Genomic DNA, 24,700 nt, shown 5'->3' with positions numbered 1-24,700 from the left:
GACAAACAGTCTGATTTTAGAAAAGATAGAGGATATGCTGACCAGATTTTCACGCTTAGAAAAGTCTAAATTGAGAAAAATCTGGGTCTGAATTAATTACGAAGTGTCTAAATTGTCAGATTTCTTAGAGCCCTGAATGCTAGTGCTATTCTGCGCCCGAGTATAACATTGCTGCAGGTAAGGTAGGTAGGAGGCAAAGATAAGTAATTGGTTAGGTTTGGAATCAGGAGTTAAGTAGGGTTGTATGAATTATTTTGAGGTTTCTTTTTATATAGACAGGGATCTTAGATGACAAATTGCCAAAGACCATCCTTGCCGACCAACCATCTAGGACCAAACAAAAAAGCAGGTCGTCCTCTAATGGGGTAGGAAGATGCCGGAGGGGAAGATTTAAGGGAAATGGGAACTTCGTGGGAGGGTTTGAAATGATTCTGATGGAGGAGGTAGTCGGAGGCTAGTCGTAGTACTAGTAGATCTTTTCCAAGGGAACAACGATTCGAGTAGGAGAGTTATTGAGGTATCATGGTGAGTATATGTTCGGAAATTAATATTGAGACGAATAAGTTGCTTTAAATTAGGCGTTAATGAGGATGAAACGGTAATGTTAGGAAACGAGAGCCGTATAATATTAACTTCCGTTTTTAGGTGAGAGGGAAGTCAAAAATTTTTTTGTCAAACGTTTTGTATTCATGTTTTACTTTTTTTTTTTTTTTTTTTTTTTTTTTTAAATGTATTTCTGTAAGTGGGAGAACTAGAGACAGGCAAACTGAGCATTCAATCGATTCCTCATATACCTACTTAATTTAAAGCTGTGTTCGGAATTGTGATGCAGGGGCTCTTCTGACTCCCCTGCCCTTAACATCAGGATTTTTTCTATAATTTCCTATATTTCTCATAATTACTAAATTTTTTATCATTTTTGTATCACTCTCCCTCTAATACAAATTTCAGCGTGTCGGGATGGGTCATAAATCTAAATTTGACAGTCTAAATTCACTGAACGTGATACAGCCTTTAGATACGCAGATATTTTACTAATCAGAACTTGTCAAAATTAGCTCTGGCTATTAAAACATATTATAATTGCTTGAATATCCAAGTCAATGATGATACAAATAAGATAATTTAATGCCATAATCACCTTGGGAAATGTCTGAACTCGATTGGAATTCAGACCTTATATCCATAGCTAATCTAGGGTTTTATTCCTCCAAACTGGCTAGTTAATTTTCACTTATCTTATCAGGATGAATTGAGGCATTTCGTGACGTGGTGTCAGTTCATCAAGTTGTTCGTAACTAGAGGGCGCTATTCAATGGAAATATGTTTAAATTTACATACTTCATCTGTATGCATGTAATTATCATGGAAGCGTTCTGTAATGTCTGTCATGTATACAAACATGGGTCTGACAGAAACATTTGCTTTGATGACCAGGTGATTTATCTGAAGTAGATTGGGAGTTAAACCTCCAGAAAATCAAGGATATTGCTATAGATAAAAGTTCAAATAGGGATAAAATCCTTTTAATAGACAGTGTTTCACAAACAGTGATAAAATTTCATAAAAAAATACCAGATATTTCGGTCGTATATGTGACCGAAATGTCTGGTATTTTTGTGAATTTCTATCATTGTTTGTGAAACCCTGTCTTTTAAAAGGATTTTATCCCTATTTGAACTTTTATTTATCGTCATGGAAAGGCAGTATGGTCTCCAAAATTATCTAAAGGATATTGATCGACGGCATTTTGCTCATTTTTCTTCTCAGTTTCCATGGACATTCTAATATATTCAGCGCTCAAAAAAGTAGCTTTTAAAGCGCCAGCTTAAAAATATCATGCCTGTCAAAGGCAAATCCGGGATTTTTGTTCGGTTGGGGGGTTTACTGAAACTAAAAGTCGCATAAGAAATTTATTATTATGCATATTTGTTACCTTTTTAAGGGCCGGGCATTTTTTTCGGGGGCGGGGGTCAAATCCGGTGCTCCTCCCTCTGGACACGGCCTTGAGGCTTGTATTTTTTTTATAGATCAATCCAATGTAGTTGAATTTTGTTTTTACGCCGCCTGTTGTGTAAGCTTTTCTGAAGGAACCGTGCTTCATCTGTCCGTAGACATCTACTTCAATTGAACAGAATTTGATATTGGAGAAGTTCAGTTTTAGTTTCAAGTTCAGTTCATTGTTTCAAAACATAGTTGATCAAGAATGATGGGAAATATATTCGAACGGCGGGTTCTTACAAAAACGGTCTTCGACTTTGTCACGAAAATTAGATTTTCCTAACTAAGAAGCCTGTTTTTACGCCGCCTGTTGTGTATGCTTTTCTGAAGGAACCGTGCTTCATCTGTCCGTAGACATCTACTTCAATTGAACAGAATTTGATATTGGAGAAGTTCAGTTTAAGTTTCAAGTTCAGTTCATTGTTTCAAAACATAGTTGATCAAGAATGATGGGAAATACATTCGAACGGCGGGTTCTTACAAAAACGGTCTTCGACTTTGTCATGAAAATTAGATTTTCCTAACTAAGAAGTCAAGACCAGCTGGAGTTCCCTTGCCCTGCTGTATGGTCAAATCTTCTGTTATGCGTATTTCCCTTAAAGCGCAAAATGAAAATTGCAGTGAAGATATATCGATGCTCGATGGACTTCTTCAACTTCTTTGTGTAGTCTATAGCTGTCCTATGATGTGTCGTCTATAGATGTCCATAAATGGTTTTACAGTGACCATAAAAAGAGAAAACTAACTACTTGAATAATGTTGTTGCGGGAATTGCTGATAAGTAAGGCGCTACTGTTTTCACTTCAATTTATAAAGTTTGAAAAAGTCCAAACTGTCAGCAGGTAAACGTAGGGGTATGTGGCCAGTGGTCCTACCCGCTCTCACAATTTCTTTTCAATTATTTCTTTGTAGCTTTAGGATCCTGTGCTTTTTTTGATTGCAGAACTTACCCCCCCCCCTTTCAATGCTCTGATTGCGATTACAACAATCGCAAAAAAAAGACATTTGAGAGTACCACATAAAATCATGCGAATGATTAATTCATAATGCTGTTTTGATTTATACCGCTTTAAATAAAGCTCCTTTGTAATTATGCGAACTTTTTTTTTGTCAATACGCGTAAATATCGATGGTTGATCGGACCAGTCCCCCTTGAAATTTTACGATTAAAAAAAAATTAAGTCCTCAGTAATTTACAACTCTTATGCTCTTTGTTTTATTTATTTTGGCATTACTGGAAGCAATGCAAATGCTATTTTTCCTGATTTCAAGATTTTTTTCTGTCACAAAGATATATTGTCAGCGTACTTCTCAGTTTTAAAGCCACAGTCGATTTCTCTAGGTTCTGGAATTTAGGTACAAATTAATCTTCATAACGGTTATTAAAAAAAGAAACCAATTCTACTGACATCAATACTGGTCTGCTAGTGATTCCTCGTTGAAAATGCTACTGTTTTCAGTTTTCGTATTGACGAAGGGTATCTGATAACATCCTCAACTACCTGTACTTTTGGGTAGATTGTATCGAAGTGAAGACAGAAACTCGGTTAGTAATTGCCTTTTGATAAATTCATAGATAGTGTATGTTTTTCACCCCTCGTCTAATGAAAAATTCCTGAAAAATGGTATGGGGATGAAAGTGCACTTATTCAAAATTGAAAGGTATTATCAAATTTCTGATATTGGGTATTCTGTAAAAGGCAAATGAAATAATTAGGTATTTATATTATAGAAGGGCTTATCATGTGCTAAATGCTAACCAAGAGGGGTTGATGTTGTATTTTTTTTAAGGTGACGGTTGAAAAAGACTCGTATGTAAGGCCTCTGAACACTTGCCTCCGTATGTAAGGCCATTTCTTCTCAGTTATTACGATTTTTTTTTATAATTTCTGGTACTTTCCCATTATGAGGACACCTCTAAAATCCAGTCACGAAAACCAGAGGCATCCACTCGACAAAAGCAGATTTGACGCTATTTGATGATTGTAAAAACAAGTATTCAAGGGTTTCTCACTCTGGGAACTATATTTAAACTGTTGTTTTTTTTTGGGGGGGGGGATGAAATAAAACAAAATAGGATGAATATATAAAAGTTAAGAAACAAATTTGGGCTATATTCTCTACGGCTATAATGAAAGAAAGGTTGAGGTGGCTAGGGCACGTTGTGCGGATGAAGGATGACAGATTGCCGAAGATTTTTCTTTTCGGCCAACCGTCTAGGGCTAAACGGAAAGCAGGTCGTCCTCTTCTGGGGTGGGAGGACGTAATAAAGAAAGATTTAAAGGAAACCGGAACATTCTTGGAGAGTGTAAAAAGGAAGACTTTGAATAGATTGGGATGGAGGAGGAGCGTGCGTAGCTGTGTTGGCCTCAGGCAGCTTGGTGCTGCGGTGAGTTGTTAGTAGTTGTAGTTAATAATTGCTTCCCCCCCCCCTAATGTGCAAATATATAGCCCGAATTTGTTTCTAACTATTATATATTCATCCTATTTTGTTTTATTTCATTAGCATTAACCAAACTTGACTTTTTAGAGGTGTCCTCATAATGGGAAAGTACCATTTCTGGTACTGTCTTTGTAAATCGCCTGATTTTTACTTAAAAATTGTCCCCCCCCCCGTCCCCACTCTCGAAACCTTACGCCTGTTCAGAAATAAGCTTCCGTGCATTATGCCTTGGCTGAAATAGCCTGCTCTTGCTGTCGTCTCAGTGACCTAACTTTTTAATTTTCTCAGCTCTTGTTAGTTTTTAGAAGAAGGGGTTTTTTGAACCATTCCAATTGTCTATTTGGTAAACGCAGAACACATACCAGGCCCCGGGACTAGGAACAGTTTATGCTGAACAGTCCTTGAAAGACATTGGCCTGCCGGGATCCTTAATCACGGAACCCACTAAGCAGTTTATTCTAATTTTCACTGGTTCCATTTTGTCGGACTCTTGAATCCAAATCCTTCCTTGTTTGCCTCTTACCTTCTGCCGATGGGTCTGGTTGTATGGAGTAGATTTGCAAATAACTAGTAGTTTATTGAAACACCGCTTAACTATGCATATTATATTGCTGGATCTGTACATTTGTGTTATTTTTTTTGGCGGTTTTTGATATGGTAAGTTTATAAATTTGTTCAAACAGATACAGATTAACAACAGTTTTTGTTTTTAGTATATTTTGGTTCAGAAATTAACAACTACGAAGTCCTGGGTTCTTAAAAACACAACTACATACTACAAAAATTAAAGCATACAGATAAACATTTCCCCTTTTGTATAAAAAAGGGCAGTGGCGTAATTTCATAAAAATCCTGGGGGGGGGTGCGAACTTTGCCAATTTTCCCAAATCAAGTGAAATGACAGTAAAAACTGAAAAAAATGAGCCACATAGTACCATTAAAGTAAAAATATACTAAAGAAAACTGACCTGTTTCTGTGGATGCTTGAATTATGTAGACCTATCATAGTTTTGAAAAGACTTTTAGAAGAAACTAAATTTCACCATGGGGGGGGGGGGTAAACCAAAGTCTGGGAGGGGAAGTTGCTACCTGCCCCATAGGAAATTACGCCTCTGAATAAAACATGTCAACAGCAATGTTTTCCTTGACATAAAGCAGCCGTTTTTACAGGCTTAGAGGCCGTTTTTCTGTTATACCTAACTTTACCGTTTTCCAAGACTCTGCATTTATTCTTTGAATTTAGTTTAAGCTATTTGGTCCTTTCTCCCTTTTAAATTATTTGCTGACTATTTATTATTTTCTAGTGTGTCTGTATTCATCATTAAATATGACACTAATCATTATTTCGATTTTATTACATTATTTACTTACCCCCCCCCTCCTTTGATTATTTGCTTGCTATACACAAAGATGAGCATTAGTGGCTGGGACTTGTTCTTTCATTGTGTTTGAGTTTCAAACAGTTCGTGGTAACGAACTGTAAGTAAGGAGCGACCCGGCTCAATGGTAACCGAAACTCTAGATAACGGGTTTTTGATACCAATAGATATATCAAAAGAATCAGATTTCAATACTGATTTCAAATATATAACTTTCATCAAGTTTAGAGCTACCCATGAAAAGTTACGCGCCTGAGAAAATTTGCCTGATTTTCAAAAAAAGGGGGTAAGACCCCTTAAAAGCACCAGAACCTTAATGAACCTTAAATCACCCCGTCATTTTCAGAGTATTCGAAAACTCTACTACGTAGGTTTCAACTTCTTTTCTACAAAAGTGTGGAATTTTGCATTTTTTGTCAGAAGAAAGGTCATAGGTGCGTGTTTTTTTGTTTTTTTGTTTGTTTGTTTTTTTTTTGTTTTTTTTTTTATTTCCAGGGGTGATCGTATCGACCCAGTGGTCCTAGAATATCGTGGGAGGGCTCAATGGAACGGAAATTAAAATTTATAGTGCCCTTTTTAAGTGACCAAAAAAAATGGAGGGCAACTAGGCCCCCTCCCACGCTTATTTTTTTACCAAAGTCACCCGATCAAAATTTTGAGATAGCCATTTTGTTCAGCATGGTCGAAAATATGATAAATATGTCTTTTGGGATGACTTAATCCCCCGAAGTACCCAGAGGGAGGGCTAAAAGATATGAACTTTACCCAATGTTAACATATAGTATTGGTTATTCGGAAGTATACAGAAGTTTTCTGGTGGTTTTTTTGGTGGTTGGGGGTGGGAGGGGTGGGACGGGGGTTATGTTGGAGGATCTGTCCATGAAGGAAGTTTTCATGGGGGAAGGGAAATCGCCATGAAGGGGGCGCCGGACTTGCCAGCATTATTTATTGGTTATTGGGAAGTATACAACCATTTTCAGGAAGGATTTTTTCTGGAGGGGGGCTAGAGGAGGGAGTTACTCTGGAGAATATTTCCGTGGAGGATGTTTCTTTGGGGTAAGGGACATTTCTATGAAGGGGGCGCCGGATTTCCAAGCATTATTTAAAAAACGAGCAGAAATTAAATAAAAAAAAAAGTTTTTTCAACTGAAATGTAAGAAGGAATATTAGAACTTAAAACGAACAGAAATTATAACGTATGTTAGGGGGTTCTCCCCCAAGTCAATACCTCGCTCTTTACACTAAAGTTTTTTTTTTAGTGCTTTCAAAAGAGCTATCTCTTCTAAATAAACGGCCTTTGTGATTCAGGGGTTTGTGAATCAAATTTTTTTTAATTTTTAACTTAAAGAGCGTGGTATTGACTAAGGGGAGAACCCCCTCATATACGTAATAACATATACGTAATAAAAAAAACAATAAAAAAACAAGCGATACGGCTCAAAAGTAATCGAAACTTTTAAAAACGGAATTTTGATGTCAATAAATGTATCAAAAGAATGTGTTTATAATGCTGATTCTAAATATATAAATTTTATTAAGTTTAGTATTACTCATCAAAGGCAACAAGCCTGAGGAAATTTACTCGATTTTTTAAAGAGGGGGAAACATCCCCTACAAGTGAAAGAATTTTAATGAAAATCACAACGTCAGATTCAGCGTATCAGAAAACCCTATTACATAGGTTTCAAGCTCATATCTGCAAAAATCTGCAACTTTGAATTTTTGCCAGAAGAAAAATATACGAATATAGAAGGTAGTTACGTAAGTTAATTTGTAAAGACATTCATTTAGCAAAAGAAAAGTAAAATTTTTATGCAAATAAAAGCTGCATTAACTAAAAAACGATCAGAAATTAAATAAAAAAAACAAGTTTTTTAAACTGAAAGTAAGGAGCGACATTAAAACTTAAAACGAACAGAAATTATTCCGTATATGATAGGGGCTGTCCCCTCCTCAACGCCTCTCTCTTTATTCCGTATATGAAAGGGGCTGTCCCCTCCTCAACGCCTCGCTCTTTACGCTAAAGTTTTTTATTGTTTAAAAAAAAAATTGTGAGACAGAGTCAAACTTTAGCGTAAAGAGCGAGGTGTTGAGGAGGGGACAGCCCCTTTCATATACGGAATAAAGAGCGAGGCGTTGAGGAGGGGACAGCCCCTTTCATATACGGAATAATTTCTGTTCGTTTTAAGTTTTAATGTCGCTCCTTACTTTCAGTTTAAAAAACTTGTTTTTTTTATTTAATATCAATAAGAGTTCCACCACGTTTATTTATGAATTAATTGTTAAGTATTTCTGTAATTGAAATTGCTTTATTAGTTCAAATAATTCTGAATGCCTTATTTTCCTTCGTGTTGACTTTCCTGAGTTCTATCACTACAGTAATTATTCGAATTTCTCTTTTATTTCAAGTTCCCCTCCCTCTAGTCCCCTTCCCCTCCATTCATATTATTTATAAGAAAAGAAGGGCGTTAATGGCAGGTAATTTTTAAATATTTCTTTATGCTGGAATTTACCACTAAGCATGCATTTCATTCTCTATTGGACACTTTTTTAGCCAGCTATTTGCTTCTTCATTGCAATTCCCAAGCATCCACAATAATGGTCGACCTTTTTTGTTCTTTTGTTGTGTCTGAAATATCATCAAGTTTGATCTCGTATTTTTCGTTGTTTTTTCAGTTCAATTGCTTTTTTTTATTTGTTTGTACTTTTTCCTTTTTTTTAAGACGGAAGAGTCAGCATTAGAGTTTGACCCTATACGTTGTTCCTGTGTCTGGAATTACCATAATTGCGGGCTATTCCCCATCGCTTAGAAACATTTGAAAATCCATTTAGATTTTGTAAATTTAGTGCTGTACTTCAATTAGGTTTATCAAATAGTAAACTTTCCATTCCATTGATAGGGCTTTTACAGTCGCCTAATTCTCTTTATATCAATGAAAAACGGTAATCCAGGGATTCATGGTTGTCCAGCACGTTTTACAATGGGGAGGGAATATCAGCGGTTTTGGTAGTGTTAGAAGGCCAGGAGTTTGATTTATGGGGCAGTAGCTAGGGTGTTGTAAAGCAATTGAGGGACCGTTTTGCATATGTTTGAATGCCGACAATGCCCTTCTTGGGGTAGAACCGTCGAAAAGATTATTTGTCTTTTGGCAGACAGGAGGGGATTGGCCTGTTGACGTATGAAAATAATGGTAGGCTCATTTGCTTTTTCCGTATATGAACAGCAGGGTTTGGTTTGAGGTGATGAGGCTACTTGTTAATTTAGAGATCGATGCATTGACACAACTGGATTTTGTTTTTCTTTTCTTCAACCACATTATCACATTTTTGATTATGCTAGCTGGGCCTTTGAACGTGTCTTCTCACTAAAATCTTTTTTTTTAATTTTCTCTATAATTTCTTGTTTGAATATGCCTATTTCTTTAACCCCCCCTTCATTTGAAAAAGTACTTCTTCCCTAAATGAGACTATATTCAAAGGGCAAAATATGACTCTTTGAGGTATTAATTATATTAATACAATATTTAAATTTATAAAAAATTGAAACGAATCTTATCTATCTGAATTTCCCTGGCGCCGTGCGGGATCGTCCCTCTCCATCTTCAAGCGGCACGAGCAACCGGATCCAATACACCACACCTGGGTGTCTGCTCAAGTTATTTTAAAAGATACTATTGATTCAAAAAGTTCTTAATGATAAATCCTACATGTCATATATATGGACAAATTGGATAATTTATATTCCTTGCCTTGAGGGTTTGGGAGCATGGCATCGCCAGAGACATAGCTATTAACCCCTGTGACTATTTGGATAAAATGCTTTTTTTCTTAATTTTTGATCAACGTCTAAAAGGGAAAGAGGGGAAGGTACCCTTTGTTATTTTTTCAACATCCCTCATAACATGCCATTAAAATTTCAATTTAATACCTCTAGTCATTCCTTAGACATTACTGTTGTGCCCTTTTGACAGCCTTCCAGCATATAATGTGTTTTGATTATGAAGATGTTGGTTATGATTATGAAGACATTGTTTTGAAGATGTTGCATTTAAAAAATCCGTTTCTGTTTTGTATTGATTCAAATATCGATTCAAATTTTATTTTTTTTTTTTTTTGGGGGGGGGGGAATTGATGTTGACTGCTTACTTAGAAATATTTGCTTTCTGGTTAATTGTATTTATTACTAGAGTTGCAAATTCTTTGGACTCATTGCCGTTCCTTGTGTTTAAGCTTCATAGCTTCACTGTCACATTAAAATCAAAATCAAAATCAAATTTCGGATATTTGTGGTTTCCTTATACAGTATCAGTTGGGGGACAAGGAATAGGTGTCTCCGTAAGTATGTAATTTTTGAGAACACAATGGTGGTAAAAATGTCTTTCTTAGTTTGAATTTCCCCTCCCCCCATCCTGGTATAATTTGATTTCCCTCCAAAATACAATTTTTTACATGTGAAGGGTTGGAATGATCCTGCTAGTGGTATTATTTATACCGTTATGCTTTTAATTCTAGTATTGGTTACCGGTCTCTTGGTAGCTTTTCTGTGCTGGGCTCGGTTATTAGTTCAATTGCATTCATTTTATTTGTTAAATCCCTAAAATAGAATAAGAAAACAAAACTACAAAAATACTTGGAAACGTTAGTACAATAGATTACATTAACTATATAGAGTGGGATGAAAAAGAGGTTTATGCTTGAAGAAAAAGGTCAAATTTCTCATACACTTCTCTACTTGGTTACTATTTATTTGGGATCGTATATTATTAATAAGATCACTCTGATCGATTGAATTACTGTTGCGCTACAAACGGGATAAACGAAGTAAAAACCCTGTATTCCATTTTGGATTTTTCTTTTCTTTTTTAATGTTTGTTTTGCCAAAGGCGGATATAGAACAAAATCTCCGGGGACCAATATGACAAGGGTGCCAATAATTGACCAGATTGACAAGTTTATTTAAAAAAAAATGGTAAAAAAAAGAGTAAAAAACAAATGAGGGCGCCAGAAAAATCTTTGGGGGGACCACACACTCCTCCCCTTCTGGATCCGCCCCTGTGGTTTGCAACTATCAATACTTGTTAAAATAAATAAGTTATTATATAGCAATCGTTTATGTCGAGTAGGTGGCTACTTGTAGGGCTCCTAACTCATTTGGCTATTAACTCCTTTTTATATGCATCGTCAGGACCTAACAAAAGAAATGGTCTGAGTAATTAGTCATGTCATGTACTTCGTACATCTGTACTTATTTAATATCTATCCTGCAGTCTTTCATTGGTTGTATTTTTGATTGCATATTAAGGTGTTCCAGTGAGTAGTGATATGGTAATTAGTTTTTTGTTCTTCCAAATCGTAAATTAGGAGATTTCATGATGCTGGTACAAAAATCTTGGGTTAAATGACGTCTCGAAGCGTCTATTATCGACGTCTGCTCTTGTTGCATTGGAAATACTTCTGAGAAGGGTTTTTTCAATCCTCTGAAAAAAATGAGGTTTTTTTTCAAAAATGTAATTTTTCTAAAAAATGTATTTTAGGTTACACGCTCTGGGTGGCCCCCTTCCACGATTTTCTTTGGTAAACTTCCTACTTTTGTTACTAGAGCATTTTTGTTCCATAATATTTGTTTTATTTCATTAACCATAATCCAAACTCACTTTTAAAGTCTGTATTGTGTAATATTAAACCACCAAATATTATTTCGTTGTGTATGCAAGATATTTGACTGTTTCAAATAAACTGGCTCGTGATATTTCCCTACATTGTAGGATTCTGAAGAACTAGCACTTTACTGAAAAGTAAGTTTGCTAGAGTTTCTATATAATTCAAATTGTGTAATAAAATATATTGCTTTCATGGCTGATACGAGATCATTTAGAGTTATCTTTTTTTTTCTGCACGCTACTTAAGAATTTTTCTGCTTCTAAATCTGTTGCGTCAAATTTGTATTTTCAGTGAAGTTCTAGTTTTTTCAGGATTCTACAGAGTAGGGAAATATCGCAAGCCAGTTTATTTGAAAGAGTTTTCGAATATGTGTTGCAAAACTGCAAAGCAATAATTTTTGATTGTTTTAAGTTTCAACTTCGATCTTTGCTTTTAATATTAAAGACAGTACCATTTGTCTTGAATTTGTACCAACGGTTGTGTGGAATGGCCTTGTATCGGAAAATATGTATTACACACAGGAAAAAAGCCTTCGGATCTTTTTTATTTGATCTAGTAAAAATCAAACCAAAGCAAATCAGGCAGCCAAGTCACCCAAATATGACATCATACTCCAGAGAAGCATGAAGATGCTGTTTTTGTCAAAAACGATTTATGTATATATATATATATATATATATATATATATATATATATATATATATATATATATATATATATATATATATATATATATATATATATATATATATGTATTTGTTATTTACAAAAGCTTGTAGACATAAAAAATTGCTTTCAAACGATCCCTTATACATGAAGTCTCAGCGTTCCACTGGCGACAAAGAAAAAAAGGAGACGCATTACTGCATTCCAAGCAAAAAGGTGATTTTCCTTGTTGCTCAAGATGGGGAACTGTATTTCTGCGGTATGGGGTTTTCGGCTTCTCAAATTCCATTGATGCAGTTTTCATTTTCATCTGGCACAGTTTTTGGGAGTTTCAGGCTTTTTAAAATTCTTTTGAAAAATATGGAAAGTAGCATACGAGGGAAACCTTTAGTAAGATTAGTCGAAATGATAGTTCTCAATCCTGAATTAGTTTCAAATGGCAATTCTTCCTCACTTCGCATTTTTTTTTAAGCGCGTAGTTAAATTTTTGGTTGCTAAGGGCTAGGGCCTATTCTTTATTAGGTTTTCCCTAAAATGGATTGCCATGATAATAAACAATTTGTTGTTGTTTTGTTTTAAATTAGTTTTTTTTTCCGTTTTTGGCTTTAAAAAATGTATAGGCCTACGATAAACTTTGCAAAAAAAAACATTTGTCCAATTTTTGGCAAACAAACCGTAAAAGTCAACAACACTATGCTTTTTCCCTAATAAGACGTTAAATATAGGTCTTATTTTGCAGCTCTCTTAAACTGTCCCTTTAAAATATCCGCAGTTTCGTTACATAAAGAGTTCAAGACAACAGGTATAGGCTATTATTTTTAGCATCCGTGAAGAGTTGCTGATGAAAAATTCAGTTATTTGTGAAATATTGTTCTATGCGAAATACACCCACATTTTAGAAAACTGAAGGACATCAAAAGAATTTAAAATGCATAGCTAATGTAATTTACTGAAATTTATTTTCTTATTATGGCGATTTTTCTGTCGTGTAATGCTGGAGACAGCTACCATTTTTAAAATATTATTCATAAAAGACTAAAAAAAGAGACATCAGTGTTTCAATATATTTTTCTTAATTTTCAAAAATTGGTTCCGGTATTTTATTTTCTTTTTTTTTTTTACTTGTACTTTTATTCTAAATATAAATAACAGTTGTTATTCCCAAAACAGTTTTAATTAAAAACATTTCAGTCAGTAGTTTAAATTTTTGAGTGTTTTAGTTTTCACTTACTAAAGAGGATGAGAATGGTTTTTTTACTAGGGGGAAGGGTTCTTAAACCTCAAGTTAAGGATATTGAAACCATTGAGGTTATAATGGTTCTTTTAAATATGCTCCCCAGCCTTTAAGTCCAGAAATAACCCCAAAACGTATCATTTTGGTGCCATATGGTACTTTATGATGACGTTATAAAGGCGAATCTATAAAAAAAAACCCGTTGATATGATTAAGAGCTTTGGATTGACCATTAAACGTGTCTTTACCATGTTGCAACAACCAGCTAGCTCTGCTAGTCAGCAGACGATTTATTGAATTTATTAAGGGGCTCGGAGAGAGGGTAAACAGAAGATAGTGGTGTCCTTGGATTTTCCACGTGAGAAATAGCACAAAGAATGCCATTTTTGGTGTAATTTGGTACTAATTATGGTATTATCAAGGGAGAGAGGGTACACAGGGGGGATTCCAAGCCTCATTGTTTGGGTTTTGATTATGGAGTTGACAATGCTTTTCATGCTTCCCAGATTTTGCACGCCAGAAATGGCACCAAAAACTTAGCGTAAATACATACTCTCTGGTTTCGTTTCGTTGATGATATCCTTTCCGTTTGGGAATATAGACAGGACTCTCTTGGGAATTTTTTTGGCACGTTTAAACTCTTTTGATTCGAATCTCCAGTTCATAATGGAACTAGAAGATTCAGGAAAGCTGCCTTTCTTGGATGTTTTGATTATAAAAAATACTCCTAACCTTAACTTTCTATATACAGAAAGCCGACCCATAATGATTGGTATATACATTTATTGTCAAGTTACCCCCCCCTTCTGTGAAAAGAGGGGTAATAATCTCTTTAGTCGACAGAGTTTTAAAAATCTGTTCACTTAATCATGTAAATTCCGAATTAAATTATACCAAAGATATTCTGTTCTGCAATGGTTACCCTAAAAACCTTATTGAAAATATCATAGATAGACGATACCAAAGATAAAACAAGAAAATAGGGAGCCCATCCCCCTTGATTCAGTTATTCCAGCAATTGAGAACAAAACTTTCACCGCTTTACCATACATTCCAAAGCTTAGCGATAAACTTGGAAAAATTTTAAATAAACACAATCTCTCTTGTTTCTTTCAAAAGTGAACAAAAAGTTGAACATTTTTTCAACTCAGGAAAAGATAAAACTGACCATCTACTGGGTAGTGGTGTCTACAGAGTCCCGGGTTCATGAGGGAAATTTTACATTGGTAGGAGCCATCAAAAACTTGGTTAATGCTTGCATGAACACAAAATTTCAATAGAATAGTCCCTGAGATTCGAAAATAAAAATGACAACTTTGATTCCGCCTTGGTCCTGCATATATTTGAAAATCCTACACATCTTGTTCTTTTTGAGGAGGAAACTTTAATATCTTCCTTAAATGGCCTACTGCAATCTTTTAAAGAGGTAATTGAGATAAAAAAAAATATATATATAAACAGAAATTTGGCTATTAATAGAGACACCGGAGACATTTCATTAAGCCCAATTTACAACAATTTAATTTTAAAAGACTCAATTAATATTTGCACTCAGTCAAATTTAAGAGAAACTATTTGCATATCTAATGAAAACCGAAATTGCAGAGGAGCAAAAAGTATTGCAAAGCAAAACATTCTTGCTCAATCTCTTTGGTAAATCCTTTTTTCATTGATTTCGGCTTGGTCTTTCATTCAGTCTCTGTTTCGCATCTTGTTGAGTAAACTCCAAAAGGTTAGATTTTTTTTTTCTTTTCTTTTTTTGTTTGTTTTTTTTTGTATTGCACTGAGGACGACTTGGCGGAGGTCCTTGTCGAAATATATGCTTGTTCTTCGTCTTCATGTTTTGCCCCTGGCTGACAAAATCCTCGTTTTCTCGCCCCTTTTTTATTTATTTTTCATTTATTATCTCCTTTTCTCTCTTAGCTTCGTATGCCAAAAACTTGGCACTTATTATGGTATAATCAAGTGGAATTTGTGACACAAAATTTAGATATATAAATTAGCTTTCAAGTGAGCCCTTAAACAGCTCTATGATGTTCCAGTGTCACAAAAACGGGTAAAAAAGAAGACCTTTAAACTAAAATTATCCTATATTGGGTTTTTCACCATGAGAATTGTAATGGTGCAATTTTTGTTTTGATCCAATACCGTTTTCAATGGGATTATCCAGAATTTCTATACATTTGTTTTTGCAATCAACTTTTACTATTAAAATTATGCGAAATAATAGTTACCATTCATTAATCAGTTTTAAATGCCAATTTTTCTGCACTAGGGAGTTTATATCAGAGTGTGTTTTTACACTTCAGGTCGCTATGTGCAGTGGTTCGTTCGTTACTAGTTTACACCCGTCGTTACAATCAGTAGAAGAAACAGACAGTTGAGAAAAGTCGATTCGTCTTGACAGTAGAGAGGTTTCTGGGTACTTATCGGTTATATAATAAACACTCGATAATTTTGATTGCGAATGATGCGAACATGATAGAAGAAACTGGTCAAGCTACTTTTTTATATCAACAAATTTGCTTTGGCTAGGTTGTAAAAAAGATTGTAGCTATATTTTATTTAAGTATTTAGTTGGTATTTTGGTTAGGTTAGGTTACATATTTAATATGCTATGCTTTACCCCCACATCCCTTAATGTGCAAATATGTAGCCCAAATTTGTTTTTAAACTATTATATTTTCATCATATTTTGTTTAATTTCTTTAACATTAACCTAACCTCACTTTTCGAGTGTTTATTATATAATCAATAAGTACCGGTTCCTGAAACAGATTATGCTTTAAGTGGACGTTATTGAAGTGATCTAATAGAGTGTTAAAAGCAAGGTCTCTTAGCTTGACCAATGTTTTACTCAAATTGGCTGTATTTAAAAAAAGAAGAGAAGTATAAACAGAACGTCTTTATTTGCAGAAAAAATAACTCGTTTGAATGTTGTCTCTCCATAAGAAATTGTAATATAACACCGTTCTTCTTTTATCTGTCATTGCAAAAAAAAACTTCAAGGGCCAAAAAGATTTTAAGTATTTCAAAAGTCTTTTCTTTTTAAAGTCTGCTCGTTAACCCTAATATTCTTAACCCTGTGGCAGCACAGTGGATTGACGCTATACTTGGCAGTATGGGGCCCATGGATCGATTCCCGCTGAAGCAGCGTTGGGCGTCAGGCTTGCTACGTGTCCCTGTAAAAAAAAATGTCCCATTCGGCGCTCTATGTGCCAGCAATGACTCTGGAGGGTCTTTATCATTTGTTTATCTTAATAATCATGATAAAGTACAAAGTATGCGGCAGATTTACATCGGCACATGATCGATGGTAGCCGAAATAGTTTTCATTTTGTTTTTCTTCCAAAAATGCTGATCCTGGGAAATTTCTAAGTAACACTGGGTTTATTTAAAAGATAAAGTATGCATCATCGATTCCCAATCTAAATTTATCTTTATAACTATTTTGTAGCATAATCATTGTGAAAAATAGTTGATATGTTTTAATAATTTTCATTCGAAATCCAAAGAATATTCATAAACACGACTATTTTCTGCAGTCAAATTTCTTGGGAGGGAATTACTGCATCTGAATTATGCTCTGAGGCAAGGTGAGCTGGAACTTACTGAACTAGTAGTTTCTTCCAAAGTATGTATCTGCAAACATGAGTAAACGTCCTAGGAAACTTTATATCAAAACACAATTGACTGTAACTGTATTGTATAGCTGTAATAAATTCCTGGTGGCGGAATTGACAAGTTCATATAGCATAAATTATTTTATAGGGTGTAAACATGGGCGCTTCAAGAGAATAAAGGGAATTTATTAAATCCTCCTCAGTCCGACTAACCGTATTTCAAATAGTAAGCATTGCTAAAAATGTGGGTTCATCCCGCTTTCTAGGGCTATAATGAGAGAAAGGTTGAGATGGCTAGGACACGTTCTGCGGAAGAAGTATGACAGATCGTCCTTTTCCGCCAATCTTCTAGGGTCAAACGAAAGCAGGTCTTCTTGAACGGAATGAGAAGAGGTCATGAAAGGATTTTAAGGAAATCGCCACTTTTTGGGAGGATGTAAAGAGGGATGCTTTGAATTGATTGGGATGGAGGAGGAGCATGCGCAGTTGTTACGGCCTCAGGCGGCTTGGTGCTGCAGTGAGCTGTTAGTAGTAGTAGTAGTAGTAATAGTAATCTATACTAATAACATCTTTTTCAGAATGTCGTCCTTGTTCTCCCGAAGAAACTCTAATGGCATTTTGTTCATCTGATTTTGTTGCTGCTGGAACAATATCTGCCATGGCGCAAAACACAGACGAAGATCGAACAGAACTAACAATCCGTAGCACACGAGTGCTGCGACAAGTGTCTCAAGTGTTTACTAAAAAACGAAAACGGGAAATTGATTCCCACTCAGAGGTGACATATGGTGCATTGAATGTGCCCTTAGCTTGCGGGGCTACGGAAGGCCCTGGGGAATTCATGTTTATGGGCCACTTGAGACTTGGAGAAGCGAGAGTTTTATGTGCTCCTCGTATAGAGGAATGGGCTGTTATTGTTAATAAAGCAAAGCTTGAGGGTACTGCCCAATGTAACATTGAATTATGACTGTACATAGAGAATATAAATATGCATACTGAGGTCCAAGTACTGGAAATGCTATCGATCATTCTAGTAAATTCCATGGCGGATAGTTGATTTTGTCAAATCAGATTTCCTTTTATAAGTAGCGCCAATTGGGGGAAGGGGGGGAGGGGCATTTGATCCTTATTTAGATTTGTTACCCCTCCCCTTAAATTTCCTAAAATACCATTTTCGTAATGTCTTTGAAAAAATACCCTTTATGTATTTTCATTAAAAAAATGTTCCGTTAGACTTCTAAAACATGTTTTGTCCCCTTCAATAATTTTTTGGGATTGGGGCCACTGTCTCTTTTCTCAAAAATGTGATTACAGATGGAATTAAAATTTCAGAGATCAATCTACTAATTTAAAAATCACTCAAAGGCTTTCTAATTTGTGCTATTTCGGGTGCTTTGTGAGGTGTTGGCTTGTCGAGGTTGTTCAATTAGCACGTTTTTAAACTAATATTTTTGTAACTGCACCTTTTGCATATTTTCGCTCGAAAGATGGTGCCTGTCCTGCAGTTTTGCTTTTATGACTGGTGCCAGGCATATGACAACACTGCTTTGAACTTGCCATTCACATTACTTTCCAAAAGTACAACCACCAATTTTTTCCCAAACAAAACAATTTTCTACCGTAAAGTCAGAAAAAAATAAGTTGACTGTTGATGCTTAACTGTTAAAGCACCTGCAAATAGAATAAATTGATATCGAAATATTTTGTAATTGTATCTCAGTATTGTATATCTGTAGATAACCGTGTAAATAGTGAGTTATTTTCTTTTGATTTATTTAGGCAGAGTTGAATATCTCCTAAAAATTGTGCTTTCATAATGGTTTTAAAACTGTATCCCAACTAAAAGCTTCAGCAGCACTTGGAATAGATTTAAAATGCTGGTTTTTCCAATCCAAAATCTCGAAAATACATTATGTTTGCTACATTTAATCTAAAAATTCTTACTAATGACAAAAGAAGGAAAACATGAAAAATTTGTTATGTACCGAGATTAATGACTTTTTTGTATCTTTCCAATTGCGATGGCGCACACTCAAAAGTTAAATATCTAGTAATTTTTGTGCCAAATGAAAAATTACTTCCTTAGGACTGAACTAGCTTAATTTTGAACTCACTGGTTAACTGTTCTTCCTCTTTTCTAGCGTAATTATGCCATTAAAGTGCCAACCTAAATTTAGGAATAAAATGTACAAATTCCTTGCTGACGGCCAAGTGCCAAAGTTAAGCGCTTTCAGACCAAAAGAAACGCCAAACCAGTTGGAGGTGAAAGGTGTTGGTTTAACCCAATATTCTAAATTTCCTATTTATGTTTGTTATTATTGTTTTCAAGTAGATAACTTTATCGCAGTTGCAGTTTTTCGATACGTTTTAGTTTTTGAATGTTCGGTTATATTCGACTGATGAAGTTTTTGAATCGAAAAATTGATTCTCTTATTCTTTCTCTTTCGTAAATTCTCTTTTTTCTTTAAGTGTCTCAAAAACTGATTTAGTTCTACAGTAACGTTTCATTATTATAACAGATTCTCGAGTCTTCCATAATACATTCCTGCAAGAATTATTGCATTTCCATTTTATTGCGATCCATTTTTCTCATCTTTTGCTTCCAATCTGGCTAATTTGTTTTATTCTCTAGCACAATATTTCCCGGGTTTTGTTTTGTAATCTTCTTAATTTCTCTTGCAAACTTTCATGTTTGTTCATTGAGAGTTGAAGGGGGGGGGGGGCGCTCAGCAAAAATAATAAAAATTATGTGTAGATTCCATTGTAAATTTATATTAAAATTCAGTTGTTTATTGTTCAGCCTTTGACAATAGTATTACTCTGACAAATGTATGACAAAGTAGGTGGCTTTTGGTTTTACGTGGCTCAAGGTTTGACCAAAGTTGGAGTTGCCTTAAAACAGTTTTTTTTTTCTTGTATTGAAGCTGCTGGTTTTTTTTTTTTTTTCATTATGAAAAATATTTGAGGCTAACTGTCCTTAATAAGTGTTGATGCTCACCGACACAGATTGACGGCTACTAGTACTTAATTTTTTTTTACTATGATTTTAGTGCCATATATAGCGTTTTAGAATGTTTGTTATTTCTTATGTTATAGTCTGAAATTGTAAATGAGCTAAAATTGCTGGCGTGGGTCGTTTCCTGAATATGCAAAAAATGGTTCACAATTTGTAGCATTTGGATACAAATGGGCTCAATTTGCATTAAACACTCCATTTTTGTTTTTTATTTTACAACAAAATAAATTCTTGCTATCCTTTCATAATGCTTCGTCTGAGGATGTATGTCCTTTTTTTCTTTTTCCTTTTTTCTTTTTTTTTATAATGAAGTCGAAAGCATTATTTATGCTCTGAAGATATTTCATCGTCTTATAGAGGGGAGCTTTACGTAGTAAATTTTTTTTTAACACGTAAATGGAGTTTTAACAAAACTATTCTTGGGTAGTTAACAACTCTTGCTCGTTGCCTTAGACGTGGTATGGTGTAGACGTACTATATATACATTTATCTACGTATTCTGAGAGTAATGGAGAGAAAAGGCTAATTAATTGCTGGAGAAAATTCTGCGCAAGGATTGCTCTTTAAGCGATTTATAAATGTTTCCTATTGATCTAATTTGAGATGTATAAACCTGGGTCTATTGCGATAATATCTGAGAGTGAGCCTTTTATGCCAGGTGCTGTCTAGGACAAAATTTTCGTTCATTTTAAATCTGTCTGATTTATTTTCGGATTTCTTTCCAATTTTATGTTTAATTTGATATGTTATTATTTGTTGAGGTCAAAGCCGAGATAACTCAATAATAACTGAAGAACGCGATACTCTATGAGTATGTATCGCCATCTATATTACTATTGACACTACGCATGCCCATCACATGGGCATCTCGCTACACGAACCTAACATTATGATTGTTAATTTTTGGCTCAATTATAAAACATAAATAACATTATCTCTAATTTTCTTTCAAATAATTCAAAATGTTTGTTTTCAAATAATGTTCTGGTTTTGTGCAATTGTGATTCGATTTACGCTAGTTTTCATTGGATTGTTTTATAGCCGTATTTTAAAGTTAGTGTGTAGAAATTCCGTAACATTCCGCACAAAGACGCCATAAGGCTGCCAAATTAAAAAGGAGCAGTAGGGTTTTAACTCCTTGGGTTCTTGATCCCTTGGGAGTTCGATCCCAAGATCTGGGAGTGGATATCGTGAAGAATATATATGTTAAATATTACTCTAAAAATATGTGACATTGTCATTATTATTGTTTTAACATTTTATTTTTCCAAACCATGGGGTTTCTTGCAAATAATCTTGCAAAATTGTTTAGTTTTCAGCGGTTGCCCTGCGGTTTCATTTGTATTTTCAAAGCATCAAAAAATTTAAATGCCATATCTCGTATTCTCTTTTTTCGAAGCCGTGTTTTGTATACTTAACTGATATAATTTTGTAAGTGATGCTTGTATTTGTGTTTCATCTGTTGTTTTTTTTGTGTTGTTCAGTCTTTGAACTTAAAGGACTTGAATGTTTCAATCATGCTCTGAGATTCTAAATGATTTTGTTGGAAGGTGTTTTGTACAAGCTGTGTGTATTTAATTGTTAAAAATAAATGTATAAACAATATACATATATAAACAAATGTTTATACATGTTAAAAATAATGTATAACTTAATTCAGAGTTTTTCTAACCTCTTACCCTAGTGTTTCAAGCCGCAAAACCATGTGAATTTGATCCCTAAAAAAAAATCAAAAAAGACTGGCATTTTTAATATAATAGAAATTGTTTCGTTTCTAGCTTATAGACTAATAAGTTTAATTATTTGTTGTGTTTATTAAGAATGTCAGTAAAGGATTCGGAATAAAGTGTATTACTGACTGCTTAAAATCCCTGTGAATCCTCCAAGAATGCCGACTGATTTAAGAGAGATCTGTCTCTAATCTCCCCTTTTACAGACAAAATCTAAAATAGTCAATTCCGTTAGATTTCTTATGCAGTTTGTTAATTTCAGAGGGATTCCAAGACCTACTTTTGTTTTGGAGAGGGGCAACTTTAGATTCATGGGTGGCGGCAGAGTCAACATAAACCATCTTAGCTAGTAACTAAAATTGTTGCTTTCAGAGGAATGAGGGATTCTAAGACCTACTTTTATTTTGGAGAGGGGCAACTTTAGATTCAGGGGTGGCAGCAGCGTCAACATAAACCTCCTTAGCTAGTAACTAAAATTGTTGCTTTCAGAGGAATGAGGGATTCTAAGACCTACTTTTATTTTGGAGAGGGGCAACTTTAGATTCAGGGGTGGCAGCAGAGTCAACATAAACCACCTTAGCTAGTAACTAAAATTGTTGCTTTCAGAGGGATGAGGGATTCTAAGACCTACTTTTGTTTTGGAGAGGGGCAACTTTAAATTCAGGGCGGCAGCAGAGTCAAAATAAACCACCTTAACTAAAAACTAAAATTGTTAAATTCAGAGGGGTTCTAAGACCTATTTTGGTTTTGGAAAGGGGCGACTTTAAATTCAGGGGTGGCAGCAGAGTCAAAACATCTTAGATTCCTGTTTATTGCTTTTTTTTCGTAAGATGACTTCAAATTCAAGAACATTAATAATGGTGATATGCTGCGCGATTGTGTTTATTCTAAACTGGAACTTTTTTTAGATGAGGGGTGAGGGGTTAAGCGAATCCATTTAGAAATAATCATAAAGTATAAAAATTACTGTTTGATGCAGATAAGAGTTTTATAAGTAGTCTTTGAAGAAGCAGCTCTCCAAAGAGTTACTTCTTGGCTGTTATCTAATCATGCCGCAAAGATAGTTTTACGTTTTTGAAGATTTTAGTTGAGTGTACACAGCTTGAGCAAATGATTGTACAGCTTGTGCGAATGGTTTTTAAATGATTTAGTGTCTGTGATATTGTTGGTTATAATTGTGTTCTTTTTTTGGTGTCATCACTGTGTTGTTACCGAAGATAAATGACCAATTAAAAGTTATTGTATTTGATCTTTGTTATATAATTTGTCAACCGTAAAAGGAATGAAGATGACTCGGGTAATCCCTGAGAATTTATATTATATAGTATAGATTATGCAGGAAAGTTGACCAACTAAAGAATGTGCCTGGAATTTGTTGTGCTGATAACACAACTTTTATAACTGATTGGCGATTTTGAGGTCAAAAGACGATTTTGACCTCAAAACGATTTAGAGGTCAGATTCTAAATATTTCAAAACAGAGAAAATCTCAAAATAACGAAAAAAAACAACGGATCTAGGGTCAGTAGAAGAAAGTGAAAGAATTGAATTTCTATTCCTTTCCTTTTTCTATTTGTAGACCAGTCTTCATTTTTTTTTTTTTCTATCTTTGTTTTGTCATGGCTATCCAGTTTGGCTTTAGGCTACATCCTCTAACTATTTAAATATATATATATATATATATATATATATATATATATATATATATATATATATATATATATATATCACATATCACATATATATCACATATATATATATATATATATATATATATATATATATATATATATATATATATATATATATATATATATATCACATAATACTCAATATCTGATGAATATATAATAAATAGCTTATGATAGCTCATTAGAGCATAACACTAAAAACACTCATAAAACGTAACGCATAAATAGCTGTTTTATTAAAGCAATGGCGACAAAACTATTTTTCCATTAAACGAGACAATTAAGGGGAAAACATATTCTATTTTCTCTAGATCGTCTAAGAAATCAGTCGAATTGATGATCCATTTTAATAGTAATATCAAATATTACAAATTTTCGTATAATATACCTATTTTTGATCCATAGTGGAATTCCAAGAAAATATTTACAAAACCGGAAAAAGTACACGCGAATACGCTTTTTATAACTTTTACTTAAAAACTCCAAAAATGGAACAATGAAAAATACATGAGGTGCAAACATTGAATTATGAATTATAGCAAGTGTTGGTTTATCAAAACGACCTTTCACCCTGACTAGCAGGCCATAAGTTTTCCCAGTACAGACGGTAACACCAACTCCCGCGTAGCTTTAATTGTCGGGCCAAAAGGCAACCCAAGGTGTTTAATGGAATCATTATTAAAGATTTTAACTGATCTCACCCTAATTGAATGATGCTGGAAATCACTGTTATTGTTTGCCACTAGGAATTATGTTTTAGTAGGTTCAATCTCTAATCCAATCTCCCGTAGATGTGAATGGGTTTCATTGCAACTGAACCACCGTGCAGCTGAACCACCATGCAACTGAACTCCTGTGTAACTGAACCCCCGTGCAACTCAACCCCATTTAACTAAACCCCCGTGCAACTGAACCACCGTGCAAATGGGCCACCGTGCAAGTGAACCACCATGCAACTGAACCACTGTGCAACTTAACCCTCGTATAACTGAACTCTCGTGCAACTCAACCCCCGTACTTACATTGGGTAAAACCCAAGTTAGAATCTTTACATGTTCAATCTTGTTGGAATTGTTTGCTTTTTAAAGTCATAATATACCTGACTGTCAAGATGATCAATAAAAAAGGTCTGTTTTGTTGTCACAAAAACAAAGAAAATCAGACGTAACAAACTAAAAGCCAGATTTATTTCTCCTTTTTTATGTCTGTTAATGGGTTTTACCTTCGCCCTGTCACTGTCTACGGGCTTAGGCGTT

At 34.6% G+C, this 24,700-nt stretch overlaps 1 protein-coding gene across 1 annotated transcript in view; it reads left to right on the top strand.

Annotated features, from left to right (window-relative positions):
• The window catches only part of LOC148956840 (meteorin-like protein), a 74,200-nt gene extending 51,204 nt beyond the window's left edge, over positions 1-22,996 (top strand). Inside the window, exon 5 of the mRNA XM_089087501.1 lies at positions 17,586-22,996. Coding sequence (XP_088943627.1) covers positions 17,586-17,974 — 389 coding nt within the window. The 3' untranslated portion in view covers positions 17,975-22,996. The remainder of the gene's footprint in view (positions 1-17,585) is intronic.
• Positions 22,997-24,700: the final 1,704 nt, after the last annotated feature.

The sequence above is a fragment of the Artemia sp. Qi Xiang Cuo genome, chromosome 1 (assembly GCF_049724085.1).
Source record: "Artemia sp. Qi Xiang Cuo chromosome 1, ASM4972408v1, whole genome shotgun sequence".
NCBI classification, from domain to species: Eukaryota; Metazoa; Arthropoda; class Branchiopoda; order Anostraca; family Artemiidae; genus Artemia; species Artemia sp. Qi Xiang Cuo.
Note: the sequence above shows the minus strand (reverse complement) of the source record. Positions and strands in the feature narration are given on the sequence as shown.